Here is a 21406-nt window from a genome sequence, read left to right on the forward strand (position 1 = left end):
CTGGAAGATTGGGCATCCAAATGGCAGATGAAATTTAATGTGGACAAGTGCAGTGTGATGCATATAGGGAAAAATAACCCTTGCTATAGTTACACAATGTTAGGTTCCATATTTGGAGCTACCACCCAGGAAAAAGATCTAGGCATCATAGTGGATAACACATTGAAATCGTCGGCTCAGTGTGCTGCGGCAGTCAAAAATGGAAACTGAATATTGGGAATTATTAGGAAGGGAATGGTGAATAAAACGGAAAATGTCATAATGCCTCTGTATCGCTCCATGGTGAGACCGCACCTTGAATACTGTGTACAATTCTGGTCGCCGCATCTCAAAAAAGATATAATTGCACTGAGAAGGTACAGAGAAGGGCAACCAAAATGATAAAGGGGATGGAACAGCTCCCCTATGAGGAAAGACTAAAGAGGTTAGGACTATGAGGAAAGACTAAAGAAGTTAGGGCTATTCAGCATGGAGAAGAGACGGCTTTTGAAAGTTTAGCACGAGAGCCGTGGATTTGCTTACTGTCCCCCTTCCAGTCAATAATTCAAATTTGATCATATTATAATCACTACTGCCAAGTGGCAACACCACCATTACACCTCTTTCACCAAATCCTGTGCTCCACTGAGAATTAGATCTAAAATTGCTCCCTCTCCCGTCAGTTCCTATGCAGATTGCTCCATAAAACTGTAATTTATTCCATCCAAGAATTTTCTCTCTAGCACGTTTTGATCTCTCTCTTACCCAGTCAACACTGGGGTAATTGAAATCTCCCATTATTACTGCACTACCAATTTGGTTAACTTCCCTAGTTTCTCTTAGCATTTCACTGTGTTTCACCATCTTGGCAGGTGGATGGTAAATGTGAATCTGTTATTTACTCTTTTAGATAATAGGACTAGGGGGCAGTCCATGAAGTTAGCAAGTAGCACATTCAAAACTAGTTGGAGAAAATTCTTTTTCACTCAATGCACAATTAAACTCTGGAATTTGTTGCCAGAGGATGTGGTTAGTGCAGTTAGTGTAGCTGGATTTAAAAACGGTTTGGATAAGTTCTTGGAGGAGAAGTTCATTAACTTCTATTAATCAAGGTGACTTAGAGAATGGCCTCTGGTATTACTGGCATCAGTAGCATGGGATCTACTTAGTGCTTGGGTACTTGCAGCCTGGTTTGGCCACTGTTGGAAACAGGATGTTGGGCTTGATAGGCCTTTGGTCTGACCCAGTATGGCATGTTCTTATGTTCTTATGTGTATGATTTAAAGGAATGGGTGTAGTATGACAATATCACATGTATGTTGTTATATTTATACAATTCTTAGTCTGTATTGTGCTTTTGGTTGTGTGTTTGTTGTACATTTTAAAGTGTCACCATAACAAAGTGTATACTTGTGGATTTTATGTATACTTTAAAATGTTAGTGCTGTGTTAGCAAATGAATATGCAAGAGTGACACTAAACTGCTTTTCATGAGAAATTTTATTCAGCATTAGCAAATAGAGAAAGACTGTTGCAGTTTATATATAACTGCAAATACTTTACTTAAAACAAAACTTTTGCGCTGACCTTTTTGTCCATGCCGACTGCTGAATTTGTCTCCAATTTCGGGACGTCTTGTCTGTCTCAAAAGAATTTTGATAAGGAATGCATCCTCAGCATTGGATGAAATCATGACCTTCTCGATATAGGAATCAGTTGCTCCCTTGTACCTAAAGGTTGTAGGAAAGAGACACTGTATTTGGTGGAATTTAGTGTAAAGTAACATCAGGGGGATCAAATATTCTTACTTCACTGAGAATGAATTCACATCTAGCTTTTAAATCACTGCTTTTAAGAAGAAATACATAAGGATACAACTGAGGGGTGGTTTTCTATCTATGAAATAAAGAAAGCAGCTTTGGGATTTTCTAACAAATGCAAAGGAAGTATAGGAAAAAACCTTCCTGTTACACAAAACCCTGGTGGGGGGCGTTGAACCAGGGTTATGTCCAGAGTTGAAGACGGGAATTCTAACCCTCAGACCCGCTGGGGACCTGAAGCAAGAGGAAGCAACGAAGAAGACAACTGCTTCAGGTAGCCTGCAAGGCCTCACCTCCAGGTGTCAGGAAGTGGCTGGGGCTCAATCAAAACGGGTTGCAGAGGATCAGGATGTGGGTTGCAGCAACCCAAAAGCTGATTTACAAATCCACATTTGACTGGAGGACTTGGCAGAGGTCCATTTTATTTTTTATTTTATTTATTTAAAAATCTTATATTATGCATCTTCCAGCATTGCTCTTCACTTAGGTTGACAACCCTCAAATACTGATTTCATTTCATTTATTGAATTTGATATACTTCATGTAGCAAACAATCAAGTGGTTTACAGATAAAAATTACAGACATTTAATGAACACAATAAAAAAAATTGAAACAAATTAGGATAAAACAATCATAGCACCACCACATTATAAAACTATTGCTACTGAACACTAATTAGCTAAAAATTTTCAGATAAATACTGGAATTCATTGCTGAAGGATATGATAAAGGGAAAAGTGTAGCTGGGTTTAAAAAAGGTTTGGACAAGTTCTTGGAGAAATCCATAAACTGTGATTAACCAGATAGCCACTACTGGTGTGGGCAGTGGAGTGCCTCAGGGATCTGTATTGGGACCCTTACTTTTCAATATATTTATAAATGATCTGGAAAGAAATACGACAAGTCAGGTAATCAAATTTGCAGATGATACAAAATTGTTCAGAGTAGTTAAATCACAAGCAGATTGTGATAAATTGCAGGAAGACCTTGTGAGGCTGGAAAATTGGGCATCAAAATGGCAGATGAAATTTAATGTGGACAAGTGCAAGGTGATGCATATAGGGAAAAATAAACCATGCTATAGTTACACAATGTTAGGTTCCATATTAGGTGCTACTACCCAAAAAAGAGATCTAGGCGTCATGGCAGCTGAGATTCAATGCCAAGAAGTGCAGAGTCATGCACATGGGGTGTGGAAATCCGAAAGAACTGTATTCGATGGGGGGAGAAGGGCTGATATGTACAGAGCAGGAGAGAGACCTTGGGGTGATAGTCTCTAATGATCTGAAGTCGACGAAACAATGTGACAAGGCGATAGCTAAAGCCAGAAGAATGCTGGGCTGCATAGAGAGAGGAATATCGAGTAAGAAAAGGGAAGTGATAATCCCCTTGTACAGGTCCTTGGTGAGGCCTCACCTGGAGTACTGTGTTCAGTTCTGGAGACCGTATCTCCAAAGGGACAGAGACAGGATGGAGGCGGTCCAGAGAAGGGCGACCAAAAAGGTGGAAGGTCTTCATAGAATGACTTATGAGGAGAGATTGAAGAATCTAAATATGTACACCCTGGAGGAGAGGAGGAGCAGGGGTGATATGATACAGACTTTCAGATACTTGAAAGGTTTTAATGATCCAAAGGCAATGACAAACCTTTTCCGTTGCAAAAAAATCAGCAGAACCAGGGGTCACGATTTAAAACTCCAGGAAGGAAGACTCAGAACCAATGTCAGGAAGTATTTCTTCACGGAGAGGGTGGAGTGTGCCTGGAATGCCCTTCTGGAGAAAATGGTGAAGACCAAAACTGTGAAGGATTTCAAAGGGGCGTGGGATAAACACTGTGGATCCATAAAGTCTAGAGGATGTGAATGAAGAGAAGAGGCAAGGGGTGGCTTGCTTGCGGGAATGACGGCTACTACCTGGAGATTAATATCCTTATTCAATAAACATACACAATATTGCTCTATGCTTCAACGGCAAGAAGAAATGTGGAAAAAAGGATTTGCATCCACAAAAAAGCAGAGGAGTAGCTTGCTTGTTACAGCGGTTACTACCCCAAATCAAATAAGCCTGATACTTCACTTTCAATGCACATCCAGCATAGCTCTCTGCTTCAACGGCAGAGAGAATGAAGAAAAGATGATTTATATCAGCATCAACCAACAAGGAATGAATTACATAGTCTTGGTAAACAAATAAGCATGGATGTAGCTTGCTTGTTACGGTGGCTACTACCCCGAATCAATTAAGCATGATACTTGACTTGGAATAAGTATCCAGTGCAGCTCACTGCTTCAGTAACAGAGGGAATTAAGTAAAGAGGATTTGAGTATCCCCGCCTGAAGAGCTTCTTCTTGCACAAGTGACTCATTGGCTAGTAGTTGTTGCACCCAACTGAGACCCGCACATAAAGAAAAATTACTGCAGATAGCCGCTTGGACTTCCAGCGCAGATACTTCAAAAATCTTTTTAAGTTGGACCTCCACTTTACAATCCTGCAAATCCTTAAGGGCCGTCCCCCCCATAACCGGGATGGTAGTCTTTTTCGTGACCGCTGCTACCGCCGTGTCAACCTTAGGGACCCGCAACAACTCCAAGACGTCCTCCGGCAGGGGGTAAAGCTTGTCCATCGCCTTCGCTACCTTAAGACCTAATTCCGGAGTATCCCATTCCTTGAAAAGTAAATCCGTAGCCGAAAAATGGAAAGGAAACGCCGAAGGGGGACCCCTCAGGCCTAGGACTACCGGATACGTAGTCCCTAACCTGGACTCCTCCTGGGGAAATTGAATCCCCAGTTCCCCCAGAATAGCAGGAATGAGCGGACCCAACTCGTCTTTCCTAAAAAGACGGACAACCTTCGGGTCATCGCCGTCTGCCCCATGGGACCCCTTTAGACCCCCCCATAGAGGGTTGGACTCCCCCTCAACCCCCCTCTGAGGCGGGGTGGGCAGGTATGGGTCGTCCTGGCCATCCGTGTCCGAAGATGAAGAATCCGGATCCGTGAGGGGAGTCCTCAAGCCCAAAGAACGCGGTCCTCCTGATGGGCCCGTGTCCTGGGCGGTCTTAGCTTGTTTCCGGGACCCTAAGATGGAGTCCTGACTATGAACCCTCTTTTTACCAGCCCTCTGGGCCTTAAAGGCCTTGTGCATAAGCAAAATGAAGGCAGAAGAAAGAGAGGAATCAGAGGATGTGTCAACCCCATCCATATCTGGGTCTTCCTCAATAGGGAGACCAGACTTCAGATTTGTCCCCCTCAGGGACCTTGCGCTGCGGCGACAAGTGAGGCGGAGGGTCCTCCTCCTCAATTGCAGGCTGTTCCGTGGAGACCGCCGGCCCAATCAGAGGCAAAATGGCGCCCGTTCCCTGAGACGCTGCCCGAGCGCATTCAAAATGGCGCCCGTTCCCACACTCCGCGGGAACGGGATGGAGGCTGCAGGTCTCCAAAAGCGCCGGTCACTATGTGGACCCTAAGGAAGACCCTACCTCGGGTTGTGGAGGCTCCTTCTCCCCCCTGGGAGGCAATCCACGCAGATCCCGTCATGCAATAACTGCGGCGCCGAAGGTTCTACCTGCAGCCCGGCGCAGCATGCTGACACTCATAAACTCCCTCCCCAACTAATCAAACAGCGAAAACGAAGCGCACTGAGCCCCCAAGAGAAGGGAGAGCAGAGTCCAGCAAGCAAAAAGACTGTAAACTACAGATTTCTGTTTTTTGTTTTTTTTAAATACCTGTGCAAGCCTGCAGGTCCTGGATCAAACTGGGGGGAGTGAGCCGGGCTCCCCGGTATCACCCCCAGTGACCTCCACAAGCTGGCAAACTGGGGAGAACCCCAAAGTACCTCAGCTGCCTCTGAAACCAGGGGGGATGGTCCCCTCAGGACCTCACAACCCCCTGGGAGGCGTAATCTGTGGTCTGCAGGTACACTCTGCGGTCTTCAGCACACAAGTGCTCCTATTTCCTAGCTATAAAAACTGTATTTTACCTAACTACCCTGTCACCAACAAGAAGCTAGGCCCTAGCACAGACTGTAGGTTTTGCCCCTCTCCACCTGCTGGAGACAGAAGAATACTGCCAGACTGTAGGTGGCATCATCCTATATAAGGCGGAGTTTTGCTTGGTAAACGTCTGTCTCCATCTGCTAGGGGGGGGGGGGGGGGGCCAAAACCCAGGAGTCTGGACTAATCCGGGTACATACAGGGAATTGCTTTTGAATATCTACCCCATGGATGTCTGGCCACTTCTAATAGATGTTGCCATTCCTTTAGGGCTATCTTCACCATTAGCAGCTCATGATCTCAAACTGTGTAGTTTCTCTCTGCAGGAGTAAACTTCTTAGAGAAATAGTAGCAGGTCACAAGGGTTCCTTGATTATTGTGCTGTAAGACGAGGGTAGAAGCATCTACCTTCAGCGTGAATGGCTTGGAAAGATCTGGTGGTGAATTCTTCCTTGAGGCGGTTAAACGCTTGAGTATCGTTGTTGGTCCAATTCTTGGTATCAGAACCCTTTTTGCCAAGGGTAAAGCAGCAAAAGTAGAATAGCCATGAATGAATTGTCTATAATAGTTCACAAACCTGAGGAAGAGGCTTCTAGGACAATTAAAACATCAAGGGATAAGAGGCAATGTTCTTTTGTGGACTGCAAACTGATTACAAGACAAGAAACAAAGAGTAGGATTAAATGGTCAGTTTGCTCAGTGGAAAAAGATAAAACAGTGAGGTGCCTCAGGGATCTGAACTTGGACCAATTCTTCTTAATATATTTATAAATGATGTGAAAAGGAATACGAGTGAGGTTTTCAAATTTGCAGATGATACAAAATTATTCATAGTTAAATCCCATACGGTTTGTGATAAATTGTAGGACGACTTTGTGAGACTGGAAGATTGGATGCCCAAATGGCAGATAAAATTTAATGTGGATAAGTGCAAGGTGATGCATATAGGGAAAAATAGCCCATGCTATAGTTACATGATGTTAAATTCCATATTAGGAGCTACCACCCAGCAAAAAAATACATTAAAATAGTCGGCTCAGTGTGCTATGCTGGTCAAAAAAGCAAAAAGAATGTTAGGAATTATTATAAAGGGAATGGCGAATAAAATGTCAATGTCTCCATATCACTCCATGGTGAGACTGCACCTTGAGGATTGTGTGCAGTTCTGATCGCTGTATCTCAAAAAAAAAGATACAGTTGCACTGGAGAAAGTACAGAGAAGGGTGACCAAAATGATAAAGGGGATAGAATGGTTCCTCTATGAGGAAAAGATAAAGAGGTTAGGGCTGTTCAGCTTGAAGAGAAGGATGAGGGAGGATATGACAGATCTATAAAATCATGAAAGGAATGGAATAAGTAAATGTGAATTGATTATTTACTTTTTCAGATAATACAAGGTCTAGGGGCAACTCCTTGAAGTTAGCAAGTAGCACATTTAAAACAAGACAAAGAAAATTCTTTTTCACTCATCACACAAGATCTGAAATTAATTGCCAGAGGATGTGGTTAGGGCAGTTAGTATAACTGGGTTTAAAAAAAGTTTGGATAAATTATTGGAGGAGAAGACAATAAACTGCTATTAATCAAACTTAGGAAATAGCTACTGCTTATTACTGGCATTAGTAGCATGGGATCTATTTAATGTTTGGGTACTTGCTAGGTACTTGTGTCTTGGCAACACTTCCTAATTAACAAAATTAATCTATTTGTTCATATCCACCTGCTTCTGACACCTCATCGTTTACATACAACAGCAACAATAAGGAATTTAGGGGAAGTATAGTCCATGTTACCAGCTGCATTGAAAAATCTTAGTACATTGCTGGAATGTTATGAATTTTTAGTTGCACACTGCGAATTTCACAAATGCACTCTACATCATGTTAAAGAATGAAAACAATAAGGAGAGATGCATTAGCCATAACAAACAATGGTACAGGTCTAGATGAATGATTCACAGCAACACTACAGATTACCGTATTTTCAGGTGTATAAGTCATGTTTTTCTCCCCCAATTTTTATCGGTGCGACAAACACCAGTGTGACATTATCTGCTGTTTTCTCTCTCGCATTTCCTCACTGTCCTTCCGTGCAGCCTCCCGAACTCAACTATGTGAGCGGTATGTTCAACACCCACCTATTCTGCATGCTCCTTCAGCCACTGTCTCTCAGTCGCAAGCATGAAGAAGAGGTGCGACCTATCTTCTAACGTTTTCAGGAACATGCTTATTTATAGCAGGGTGTGTGTGACTTATATACCGGTGCGACATACACTGGAAAATATGGTAGAATTCTGGCCACCATGACAGAGTTTTTTAAATAGTATAAAATAAGGTTCTATTGCTGATACGTCTAAAAGTCCCCAAGCTATTGACTTGGCCCCGGTTAAACTAGGATACTGAGCCTTAGTTATTCAATCAGAAGTTAAGAATTTTGGGGGTACTGTTGGATTCCCATTTTACATTGAAACCATACATTAAACATCTGGCAAGAACAGCTTTTTATAAGCTGAAAATGCTGAAACCCCTGAAATACTTAGTTTCGGAAAATATATTTCATACAGTGCTTCAAGCCCTTGTCTTGGGCCATTTTGCTCCATCATTTGGATGGATTATCAGAGAAGCTGCTGCATGTACTGCAGTTGATTCAACATGCAGCGGCGTGTCTACTATTGGGGCTAGCAAAAACTGATCATATTAGCTCGGCAATGCATGATCTTCATTGGCTACCTGTTAGGTCAAGAATTAAATTTCAGATATTGACAACAACTCAGAACATTTTGAATGCAGATATTTCTTGTGTTGTGAAACAGACACTTAAATGGTATCATCCAGCTCTGTCACTACCTTCAGAAATCCAGAAGTGTTACAGGTTGCAGAGAATCAGCGCATGTGTATATTCTTATGGAGCCCCAATCATGTGCAATGATTTACTTGTAGATGTAAGGAAGATTACAGATGTAAAACTGTTCAGAAGTGCATTCAAATTTAGTTTTTTCAGGAGGCATTTGTGTATGGAAGACGTTTATGATCTTAAAGTGGTAATGTTAATTATGTCCATTTAATGCTTTAATTGTTTTAAGTTCTTGACACTGTGGATGTTATTTGTAAGCCGCAATTATCACACTTTGTAAGGAAGTTTGTGGCAAATAATACTGTAAATAAATAGTCCAGTGGACTTGTTCTTTGGATTGCAAGGAAAGAGGTCGTACCTAAAGGCTACCTAATGAGAGCCATATGAGAAAGTGAATGCAAGAAAGGCTTTTTGGGGACATCTTTTCCTTGTATCAGTAACAGTAATTACCCCAGCGCAGAACCTACGTTATGGGAACATCTTTATACTGTGGCTGCTGTGGTTGGCTGCTCCCCTCCAACGGAGTCTGGGTCACTGTTGGCATGGACTTATTCACAAGAACTTGCTTGTTTTCTACTTTCTCACCTGAAGAAAAGAAAAACCAGGAAGTGATGCAGACGAGTAATATACTCTCATAAATAAAGCAAACCCACAAAAAAACAAAACAAGTGTAAAGCTTTATAGCTGGTGAGCATGAAGACTACTTAGTAACGTGCCTGCCTGGTGCAAAGACAGCAGACCTCGCACATCACTTCCATAGGATTTTAGAGAGTGCGATGGAGATGCTAACTGCATTTATTTATTTAAGCATTTTATATACCATCATTCCAAAACATCACAATGGTTTACAAAAGCAACAATCATATTACACTGGGCAACAATGAAAGTGTTACTGATCTAAAAAGGTCCTACTCTGTAGTATCTTGATGTGCTGAACACGAATATGACCATGAAAAGTTTTTATTGGCTCTCGTTTTGAAGATATTTAATATAGTTCACTTTCTAGGTTTAGTCATGTAAATTTATCCAGTAGGACTGTAAATAAGCCTAGAACGATGTAATATTGCATCATATTGCATAATACCATCATGCACACATCATCCAGAGTTTATTACATCATTTTCTGATGCAATGCAGTTCTACTGCCATGCTGCTGCGGAGTAAGCTGACGTCAGCCCAGTCAGAAAGGGTGAGCATTTGAAATATTCATGCTGGCTGACTACTGCTGGACACTCCGCAGAGATGCTCCCGAGCAGGTGTACAAGAGACAAGCAAAGAAATCTAAGACGTAGTCTATGACTTCATTTTTCAAACGGTATTAACCGTAGGTCTCCTACTATTGGCATACAATTCAAGATGTAATTATATTATTGCATATTACAAAATAACTAGAGCCAATTTTGCATTTTCACAGTCACATTCATGTTTAGCACATGGAAATTTATAAGAATTGACTAATTTCATTTCCGTAACATGACTTTTGTGAAAATCTGTTGCCCAGTGTTATAGGTCAACCTAACAGGGGTAGATTTTAGTACGTGTATGCGCGCTTCCCGGGGAGCACACATGCACGCACATGTTATAAATCAGCGGGCCACGCACACATGCGTGCCGGATTTTATAAACTACACGAGCAAGGGGGAGTAAAATTCTGCAAATTCGCGCGGCCACGCATTGCGGCCTTCCCTAGTTCCCAATTAAGGAGCGGACTAGGAGAGAACCTCCCTACCCCATACCCTAACCTTCCTTCCCCAACCCCTAAATTCTGATTCCTTTTTTTTTGATTTCAATACTTACTTCAGGGCCCAACCTGAAGTAAATTGCACGCACCGGTAGCCGGCCGGCGCACAAGGGTCCGGGAAGCAATGAATGGCGCTGTCCTGGCCCGCCCCTTGGAAGAGGCCTGGCTCTTGTGCGCATATCGGTAGTTATGCGCATAGCTGGGCCTCTTCTAAAATGCGTAGTGCGTACAAGGCCCAGCCACGCGCATAACCCCCGGTTTTGTTTTGTTTTTACACGCGCTGGCCATTTAAAATCGGTCCATTAGTGCATTTGAATTGCCTTGCGCATACATTCTTTTAACATTGATTATGTTTACCATTTTATTTCTCTGCCTATTGATATATTATGTTAGATCATATGCATTTTTGAAGAGCCAGGCTTTCAGCTCTGTTAACAGACGTAATGTCTCTGGTAGTGAGTTCCACAGTTTGGGGCCGGCTATGGAAAACATTCAGTCTCTTATTTGCATTAGATGTGTACTTTGCATTGTAGGCACAGTTAGTAGCCCTTTATTTTGTGATATTAGTGTTCGCTGTGGTGTGTATGGTTGGAGATTCACCCCTATTAAGCCGGGGTTTCTGTCGATGATGTTAAAAATTAGAGTTAGAACTTTATAATGGATTCTGGCTTGTACTGGCAGCCAGTGAGGCTATCAACGATGGGGTGATGTGGTCAAATTTCCTTCCCCCTAATAGAAGCCTTGCAGAGGCATTTTGCAGTAACTGTAGTGGTTTTAGAAGTCCAGAGGATAGGCCTAGTAATAGGGAACATAAGAATATTAGATATGCCATACTGGGTCAGATGAAGGGTCCATCAAGCCCAGGATCCTGTTTCCAACAGTGGCCAATCCAAGTCACAAGTACCTGGCAAGCACCCAAACATTAGACTGATTACAAGCTACTATTGCTTATTAATTACTATCACAGCAGTTTATGGATTTATCCTCTAGGAACATATCCAAAATTTTTTTAAACCCAGTTACACTAACTGCTGTAACCACATCCTCTGGCAATGAATTCCAGAGCTTAATTCTTTTTCACTCAGCACATAGTTTTATTCAATTTGTTTTAAATGAGCTACTTGCTAACTTCATGGGGTGCTCTCTGGTACTTCTATTATCTGAGAGAGTAAATAACCAATTTATATTAACTTGTTCAAGTGCTTTCATTATTTTGTAGACTTCTCTCACATCCCTCTCAGTCATCTTCTCCAAACTGAACAGTCCCATCTTGTTTAGCCTTTCCTCATAGGGCAGCTGTTCCATGCCTCTTATTTTGGTCACCTTTCTCTGCACTTTCTCTGATGCAGCTCTATCCTTTTTTTGAGATGTGGTGACCAGAATTGTACACAGTATTCAAGGTGCGGTCTCACCATGGAGCGATACAGAGGCATTATGACATTTTCCGTTTTATTATCCATTCCCTTCCTAATAATTCCTAACATTCTGTTTGCTTTTTTGACTGCCGCAGCACACTGAGCCAATGATTTCAATGTATTATCCACTATGACGCCTAGATCTCTTTCCTGGGTGGTAACTCCTAAGATAATACCTAACATTGTGTAACTACAGCAAGGCTTATTTTTCCCTATTTGCATCACTTTGCACTTGTCCACGTTAAAATTCATCTGCCATTTGGAAGCCCAATCTTCCAGTCTCGCAAGGTCATCCTGCAATTCATCACAATCTGCTTTGAGATTTAACTATTTATTTAAAATCTTTTATATACCGTCATTAAGTAGTATACCATCACAACGGTTTACAGTGAGGCATATATATACAACTTTGGAAAATGCATAAGTTAATACTATCTATAGGAAGTGCCATTAAAGTCCGATAACAGTTTCATAATAAAGACTATTTGCATGATAAAGAACTACTCTGCAGTAATCTATATTTGAGAAAATTAGTGTTTGTAAAGCAGTGCAGAAGTCCTAAGAACATAAGAACATAAGAAAATGCCATACTGGGTCAGACCAAGGGTCCATCAAGCCCAGCATCCTGTTTCCAACAATAGCCAATCCAAGCCATAACAACCTGGCAAGTCTATTCCATGTAACCATTGCTAATGGCAGTGGCTATTCTCTAAGTGAACTTAATAGCAGGTAATGGACTTCTCCTCCAAGAACTTATCCAATCCTTTTTTTAAACACAGCTATACTAACTGCACTAACCACATCCTCTGGCAACAAATTCCAGAGTTTAATTGTGCGTTGAGTAAAAAAGAACTTTCTCCGATTAGTTTTAAATGTGCCCCATGCTAACTTCATGGAGTGCCCCCTAGTCTTTCTACTATCCGAAAGAGTAAATAACCAATTCATATCAACCCGTTCTTGACCTCTCATGATTTTAAACACCTCTATCATATCCCCCCTCAGCAGTCTCTTCTCCAAGCTGAAAAGTCCTAACCTCTTTAGTCTTTCCTCATAGGGGAGCTGTTCCATTCCCCTTATCATTTTGGTAGCCCTTCTCTGTACCTTCTCCATCGCAATTATATTTATTTTATTTATTTATTTAAAATTTTTATATACCGGCATTCATGTTGCAAACACATCATGCCGGTTTACATATAACAGGGGTGTACAGTGAACAATTCAATAACCTATTTGTGTAGAAGGAAGCAGTTACAAATAACAAGGTAAAAGAACTGGGAGGAGAGAAGAAAAGGGAGAGAATAACATTAGGTATAGGTATTTACATTAGTAATAACATTTTTACATGTGGAAGTGGTAGAATCTGGCTGAATAGAATTAATCGGTGTCCGGGAAAGCTTTTTTAAACAGCCAGGTCTTAAGTCTCTTCCTGAAGGTTGGGAGGCTGGGCTCCTGTCTAAGGTCCGGTGGGATGGAGTTCCATAGAAGGGGGCCGGCTGTTGAAAAGGCCCGATCTCTCAAGGTAATGTGTTTGGTAGTTCTGGCTGGGGGCACTTGAAGAGATCCTCTGAGTGTGTCTCTTGTTGGTCTGGAGGAGTTATAAATTTGGAATGGGAATTGTAAGTCGAGTGGGGTGTGTTGATGGATGGTTTTGTATATTATGGAAAGAGATTTGTAGAGGATTCTAAAGTGAACAGGCAACCAGTGGAGATCTTTTAGGATTGGAGATATATGGTCCCTCCTCCTGGAGTTTGTCAGTAATCTTGCCGCAGCGTTTTGTAACGTCTGGAGGGGTCTAGTATAGGAGGAAGGTAGGCCCAGTAGGATAGAGTTACAGTAATCGATCTTAGAAAAAATGATAGCTTGTAGAATGGTTCTGAAGTCCTGAGTGTGGAAGAGTGGTCTAATTCTTTTCAGAACTTGGAGTTTGTGGAAACAGTCCTTGGTGGTTCTGTTGATGTAAGCTTTAAGGTTCATCCGGTTATCAATTAATACTCCTAGATCTCTCACCTGTGTAGTAGTTGGGATAGTTGGAGGATTAGAGATGGCATTGTTATCTGGGGAGATGAGAAGCAGTTCTGTTTTAGAGGAGTTTAAAACTAGGTTTAGGTTAGCCAGGAGATGTTTAATTTCGAAGAGACAGTTTTCCCAGTGAACCAATGTTTTTGTGTAAGATTCTTTAATGGGTATCACGATCTGGATGTTGTCGGCGTAGAGAAAATGTTTGAGGTTAAGGTTGGAGAGGAGTTGGCAGATAGGTAAAAGATAAATGTTAAAGAGTGTAGGTGACAGTGAGGAGCCCTGAGGGACTCCTATGGATGCGTCCATTCGTGAAGATTCTTTGTTCTGTATCTTAACCTTGAAGCCTCTGTTGGAGAGAAAAGATTTAAACCATGAGAGAGCGGTGCCTGAGATACCTATAGAAGCCAGAATGGAAGTGAGAATGGAATGATTGACCGTATCAAAGGCGGCTGATAGGTCCAGTAGAATTAAGAGGAAGGATTGGCCTTTGTCAAGGCCCATTAATATGAAGTCAGACATGGAGATGAGGAGGGATTCTGTGTTCAGTGATTTGCGAAATCCGTATTGTGATTGGAATAGGATTTTGTTTTCTTCTATGTATTCGGAGAGTTGAGTATTGACAACTTTTTCTAGAATCTTGGCTATGAATGGGAGATTGGCGATAGGACGGAAGTTGTTGGGGTCTTTAGGATCCAAGTTGGGTTTCTTGAGTAGAGGTTTGATGGAGGCCAATTTGAGGTCGTCAGGATATAGTCCTTGGGAGAGTGAGCAGTTTATGATGTCCGACAATGTTTTAGCGATGGAGTCAGGGATGGCCAGGAGCAGTTTGGTGGGGATAGTATCCAAAGGATGGGAGGAAGGTTTCATTCTTCTTATAAGAGTTTGTATCTCTAAGATAGAGATGGGTTCAAGTGTTTCCAGACCATTGTTGTTGGGGGATGATTGTTGAAGAGACTGGTAAAGAGCAGGGTCGGTGGGATTAGAAGGCAGATGAGTTAGAAGGCTGTTGACTTTGTTGTGAAAATGAAGAGCAAGTTCTTCAGCTTTGGGTTGTGCTAGGTCGTTGGGAATCTCCTGTGGGATGATTTGGGTGAGATTGGAGACATAGGCGAAGAGGGCTTTTGCGTCGAAGATTAAGTGGTGAATCTTGGATGCATAGTAGTCCCTTTTGGATTTAGAGGTAGTTGACTTGTATTGATGGAGGGTGGCTTTGTAGATGGATCGTGTATTGGTGCTTGGGGATTTGCGCCAGTCGCTCTCTTTCTGTCTTAGATTTTGTTTTAGCTTTCTTAGTTCTTCCGTGAACCATGGTTGTCTTTTGGAGGCATTTGGGAGTGATTTTTTGGTTGCTAGCGGACATAGCTTGTCGGCTATGGAATCTGTGATGGCTTTCCAAGAGCGGAGAGCTGTGTTCGGGTTTGAGAGATCAATGGATGGAAGTTGAGAGGCTAGGTGTGAGCTGAGGTCTTCTGTAGAGCAGGATCTTCTGTATGGGAAAGATGGTGAGGGCCCTTTGGAGGTGGAGGGTTTATTCAATGAGAATGCGGTTGAGATAAGTGAGTGATCAGACCAAGGGACCTTCTTGCTTTTGAGGCGTGAAGAATGTTTGATGCCTGGGTTAATAAAGATAAGATCCAGCGTGTGGCCTGCTTTGTGTGTGGGTTTGGTAACTAATTGTTTGAAACCCAGGGCTGAGAGAAAGGATTCACAGCTGGATGATGGGGTAGGGTTGTCCACATGCAGATTAAAATCTCCTAGGATAATTGCTGGAGCGTCCAGTTTGATGAGGGTTGTGATTTCCTCTACTAAGGGGGAGGGGTCTGTCGCAAGGAAGCCCGGAGGGGCGTAGACGAGTAGGATTTGTAGTTGTTCCGAGGTGAAGAGACCCATTTCTAGCTTAGAGTCTGAGTTGTATGGGTGCTGGATGAACCCGAGGTCTTTTTTTGATGTAAATAGGAGTCCTCCTCCTCTTTTTTTCAGTCGGGGGATGGAGAAGATGTCGTAGTTTGATGTGGGGAGTTGGTTTATAATTGCTGTGTCCGTGGGTTTGAGCCATGTTTCTGTTATAGCACATATATCTGGTTTGGTATCAAGGAGATAGTCGTTGAGGATTAGAGATTTCTTGGACAGAGATTGTGCATTGAATAGTGAAAGTGAGAATACAGTGAGGCCTAAGAGTTGGGTGATGGGTGTTATCAAAATTGGGGTGAATGATTTAAGGTTTCGGTGTAGCGCCTGTCGTTTGTGTTGTAGTATGAATGATCTGTTAGGTTTTCCTATTGCTGACAGGCTGTGTTGTAAAATAGGTATTGGGAAGGTGGGGAACATTTTAGCGTGTAGCGCTTGTGTTGTAGTGGTGCTGCGTTTGTGCTGTTGATGGACCGGGGGGAGAAGGCAGTCTTTGTGAGTCTTTTGCTTTAATGTAGAGTGCTGAGAGGTAGTTGTTTTGCTGTATATCTTTTTTGAGATGCGGCGACCAGAATTGTACACATATTCAAGGTGCGGTCTCACCATGGAGCGATACAGAGGCATTATGACATTTTCCGTTTTATTCACCATTCCCTTTCTAATAATTTCCAACATTCTGTTTGCTTTTTTGACTGCCGCAGCACACTGTACCGACGATTTCAATGTGTTATCCACTATGACGCCTAGATCTCTTTCTTGGGTTGTAGCACCTAATATGGAACCCAACATTGTGTAATTATAGCATGGGTTATTTTTCCCTATATGCATCACCTTGCACTTATCCACATTAAATTTCATCTGCCATTTGATGCCCAATTTTCCAGTCTCACAAGGTCTTCCTGCAATTTATCACAATCTGCTTGTGATTTAACTACTCTGAACAATTTTGTGTCATCTGCAAATTTGATTATCTCACTCGTCGTTTTTCTTACCAGATCATTTATAAATATATTGAAAAGTAAGGGTCCCAATACAGATCCCTGAGGCACTCCACTGCCCACTCCCTTCCACTGAGAAAATTGTCCATTTAATCCTACACTCTGTTTCCTGTCTTTTAGCCAGTTTGCAATCCACGAAAGGACATCGCCACCTATCCCATGACTTTTTACTTTTCCTAGAAGCCTCTCATGAGGAACTTTGTCAAACGCCTTCTGAAAATCCAAGTATACTACATCTACCGGTTCACCTTTATCCACATGTTTATTAACTCCTTCAAAAAAGTGAAGCAGATTTGTGAGGCAAAACTTGCCTTGGGTAAAGCCATGCTGATTTTGTTCCATTAAACCATGTCTTTCTATATCTTCTGTGATTTTGATGTTTAGAACACTTTCCACTATTTTTCCTGGCACTGAAGTCAGGCTAACCGGTCTGTAGTTTCCCGGATCGCCCCTGGAGCCCTTTTTAAATATTGGGGTTACATTTGCTATCCTCCAGTCTTCAGGTACAATGGATGATTTTAATGATAAGTTACAAATTTTTACTAATAGGTCTGAAATTTCATTTTTGAGTTCCTTCAGAACTCTGGGGTGTATACCATCCGGTCCAGGTGATTTACTACTCTTCAGTTTGTCAATCAGGCCTACCACATCTTCTAACATAAGAACATAAGAAAATGCCATACTGGGTCAGACCAAGGGTCCATCAAGCCCAGCATCCTGTTTCCAACAGTAGCCAATCCAGGCCATAAAAACCTGGCAAGTACCCAAAAACGAAGTCTATTCCATGTTACCATTGCTAATGGCAGTGGCTATTCTCTAAGTGAACTTAATAGCAGGTAATGGACTTCTCCTCCAAGAACTTATCCAATCCTTTTTTAAACACAGTTATACTAACTGCACTAACCACATCCTCTGGCAACAAATTCCAGAGTTTAATTGTGCGTTGAGTAAAAAAGAACTTTCTCCGATTAGTTTTATTTATTTATTTATTTTATTTAGGGCTTTTCTATACCGAATTTCTTGATACCGATCAAATCAATTCGGTTTACATCGAACAATAGTTTTAAACAATAACAACATAGTCAATAAACATATCAGTAAGGAGCAGAAAGTTCTAGGTTCACCGTGATTTGATTCAGTCCACTGAATCATTACCCATGAAAACCTTCTCCATTACGGGTACCTCCCCAACATCCCCTTCAGTAAACACCGAAGCAAAGAAATCATTTAATCTTTCCGCGATGGCCTTATCTTCTCTAAGTGCCCCTTTAACCCCTCGATCATCTAACGGTCCAACTGACTCCCTCACAGGCTTTCTGCTTCGGATACATTTAAAAAAGTTTTTACTGTGAGTTTTTGCCTCTACAGCCAACTTCTTTTCAAATTCTCTCTTAGCCTGTCTTATCAATGTCTTACATTTAACTTGCCAACGTTTATGCTTTATCCAAGCTTTTCCATAATTTCAGCTGGCTGAATTCATCTCTGCCAAGGTCCCCTTTAGGTCTTTTTCAATCAATCTATAAGAGAACTACTTAAAAACTCAGGTTTTTCAAACAACCGACAAGAGATCTATATAAGAAAGAAACAAGTTCAACTCTAAACATTCCTCGAACCCCAAAGAATACCCCAATGAACAACACAAATAATACCCCAAAGAACTCATCAATTCAATTCAAATCCTTGGCAGTCCTTGTGCCTATGTTTTTATGCCTTTGCCTACATTAGGCTATATATTGTATCTATGTTATTATCCCCATATATTTATTTCCAAGTTATTTCTTCCTGTTCATTGTAAGACAATTACTTGTCACTGTTAAAGTTTAAAATGTAAACCGAATTGATCAGTAATTCTGTTATTGGAAAGTCGGTATAGAAAAGCTATAAATAAATAAATAAATAAATCCTATTTTCTTCTGTTGGATCCTTCTTCCAATTTTTGAATGAAGATCTTTTGGCTAAAATAGCTTCTTTCACCTCCCCTTTTAACCATGCCTCTCTCACCAAGTCCTGTGCTCCACTGAGAATTAGATCTAAAATTGCTCCCTCTCTCGTCGGTTCCTGAACCAATTGCTCCATAAAGCTATCATTTATTCCATCCAGGAATGTTATCTCTCTAGCGTGACCCGATGATACATTTACCCAGTCAATATTGGGGTAATTGAAGTCTAGATACAAAAATATCTCTTAGTCTATAGACCCACAATTAATGTAACATACAAGTTACATTGTAAACCGGTATGATGTATGCATACTAATACCGGTATATAAAAGTTTTTAAATAAATAAATAAATAAATAAGTAGAAACGTGGTTCAATATTTTTTCAATCTGTAATGCTGTATGTAATGTTCTTATACATTCAAAGAGATATACAATTATAAGAAATTAGGGACCATCATACCACCCACTCTGCTTGCAAGTTAAAACTTGTATTTTATGCAATTTGTTGGGTCACTTTTAATCATCGGTCCAAAGAAGTCCAGTATTCAAGTATTCAATTTTTTAACTTTTTTATAACCTTATATATTAAAATAGGAGATATAACTTCCCTTCGGTGGCTGTCGGGGTCAATAGTCCCGACGCGCGCGTTTCGCAACACTGCTGCTTCAGAGACATGAATTTTTTCTGACTCTCCTGATCTAGCACTCCCCACGCATCTTACAGACAGGAAGTCTTCCACGACATTGTTACTTTAGAAATCGCCAAATGTTGCTGAGGTGACTTTATAGAAACTGAAGGTCCACTATGATTTCGGACCAGACACCATTTCTCCGCTTAAAGTAATTGAAGTCTCCCATTATTACTGCACTACCAATTTGGTTAGCTTCCCTAATTTCTCTTAGCATTTCACTGTTCATCTCACCATCTTGACCAGGTGGATGGTAGTATACCCCTATCACTATAGTCTTCCCCGACACACAAGGGATTTCTACCCATAAAGATTCAATTTTGTATTTAGTCTCATGCAGGATGTTTATCCTGTTGGACTCTATGCCATCTCGGACATAAAGCGCCACACCTCCTCCCGAGTGCTCCTCTCTGTCATTGCGATATAATTTGTACCCTGGTATAGCACTGTCCCATTGGTTATCCTCTTTCCATCATTTCTCTGAGATGCCAATTAAATCTATGTCATCATTCACTGCTATACATTCTAATTCTCCCATCTTACTTCTTAGACTTCTGGCATTAGCATACAAACATTTCAAAGTTTGTTTTTTGTTTGTATTTTCATTCTGCTTTTTAATTGATAGGGATAAGTTAGAATTTTTTAGCTCAGGTGAGTTTTTAGTTACAGGCACTTGGACTACTTTTCTAATTATTGGAACCTCACTGTCGGGATGCCCTAATTCTAATGCATCATTAGTATCCTTTAAAGATACCTCTCTCCGAACCATGCGCTGCTGAGCGATTGTCGGCTTTCCCCTTTGTTCTAGTTTAAAAGCTGCTCTGTCTCCTTTTTAAAGGTTAGTGCCAGCAGTCTGGTTCTACCCTGGTTAAGGTGGAGCCCATCCCTTCGGAAGAGACTCCCCCTTCCCCAAAAGGTTCCCCAGTTCCTAACAAAACTGAATCCCTCTTCCTTGCACCATCGTCTCATCCACGCATTGAGACTCCGGAGCTCTGCCTGCCTCTGGGGACCTGCGCGTGGAACAGGGAGCATTTCAGAGAATGCTACCCTGGAGGTTCTGGATTTAAGCTTTCTACCTAAGAGCCTAAATTTGGCTTCCAGACCCTCCCTCCCACATTTTCCTATGTTGTTGGTGCCCACATGTACCACGACAGCCGGCTCCTCCCCAGCACTGTCTAAAATCCTATCTAGGTGACGCGTGAGGTCCGCCACCTTCACACCAGGTAGGCAAGTTACCAGGCGATCCTCACACCCACCAGCCACCCAGCTATCTACATTCCTGGAATGTTAGTAATGGTTTCAACCGATGTAAAATTTGCAGCTTGGAAGTATCCTGTTTTAATTAATTTGTTTATGTATTTTTTCATTGTTATGTTCTCATCGATCTGTATTCCTAGGTCTTGTACTTGAGGGTGTGTTCTGAAGATTACCTAGTTCTAGGTGTGGCGGCGTTTCTCCGTAGCCATACGATTTCAGTTTTATTTGTGTTTACTGTTAGTTTAAGTTGTGTCAGTTCTTGCTGTATTGCCTTCATGTATGTTGACAGTGTTGACGCTGTATTTTCAATTGATTTGGTGAAAGGAACGTAGAACTCTATGTCATCAGCGTATAAGAAGAAGTTGATTCCTAGATTTGTTAATATTGTACACAAAGGAGGCATATAAATGTTGAAAAGTGTTGCTGGGGGAATTCAGATAGAACACCCTCCCGTTCGGGAGGTCGACTAGAGGATTGAACTGAGGGCTCCTTTTATCTGAGCCCTGCTGTGCTGTGGGACACTCTCAAACCCTGATGATGTCATCTCCAGGGGACAGACAATCCGATAAAGCCTGACAGGCTAAGGTGTGCAGCTGCCAGCGCGCTTCCGAAGCCGCGTGCCAAAAGGGCATGCCCTTTCTAGCGTTTTATTTTTTTCTTACGTAGATTTTACTTCTGGAAGATATATGGGAAGGAAGAGGAAGACCAAATTTTTTGCATCATTGTCTGATTTACCGGTTATGAGAGGACCTATGGACTCACATGTGGCTCGAAGGGTGAGTCAATCTTTTTCTGAA

General features: G+C 41.7%; 1 protein-coding gene across 3 annotated transcripts in view; it reads right to left on the bottom strand.

Annotated features, from left to right (window-relative positions):
- Positions 1 to 21406, bottom strand: part of POLR3B (RNA polymerase III subunit B) — a 527519-nt gene that overhangs the window by 96915 nt on the left and 409198 nt on the right. For all 3 annotated transcript variants that reach the window (XR_003856035.1, XM_029597388.1, XM_029597387.1), the window contains 2 exons: positions 9111 to 9228; positions 1567 to 1709 (listed from right to left, as the gene is read on the bottom strand). Coding sequence is in view for 2 of the 3 variants with exons in the window: in XM_029597388.1 (XP_029453248.1) it covers positions 1567 to 1709; positions 9111 to 9228 (261 nt within the window). In the remaining variant the exon portion in view is untranslated. The remainder of the gene's footprint in view (positions 1 to 1566; positions 1710 to 9110; positions 9229 to 21406) is intronic.

This window comes from Rhinatrema bivittatum, chromosome 4, assembly GCF_901001135.1.
Source record: "Rhinatrema bivittatum chromosome 4, aRhiBiv1.1, whole genome shotgun sequence".
Taxonomy (NCBI): Eukaryota; Metazoa; Chordata; class Amphibia; order Gymnophiona; family Rhinatrematidae; genus Rhinatrema; species Rhinatrema bivittatum.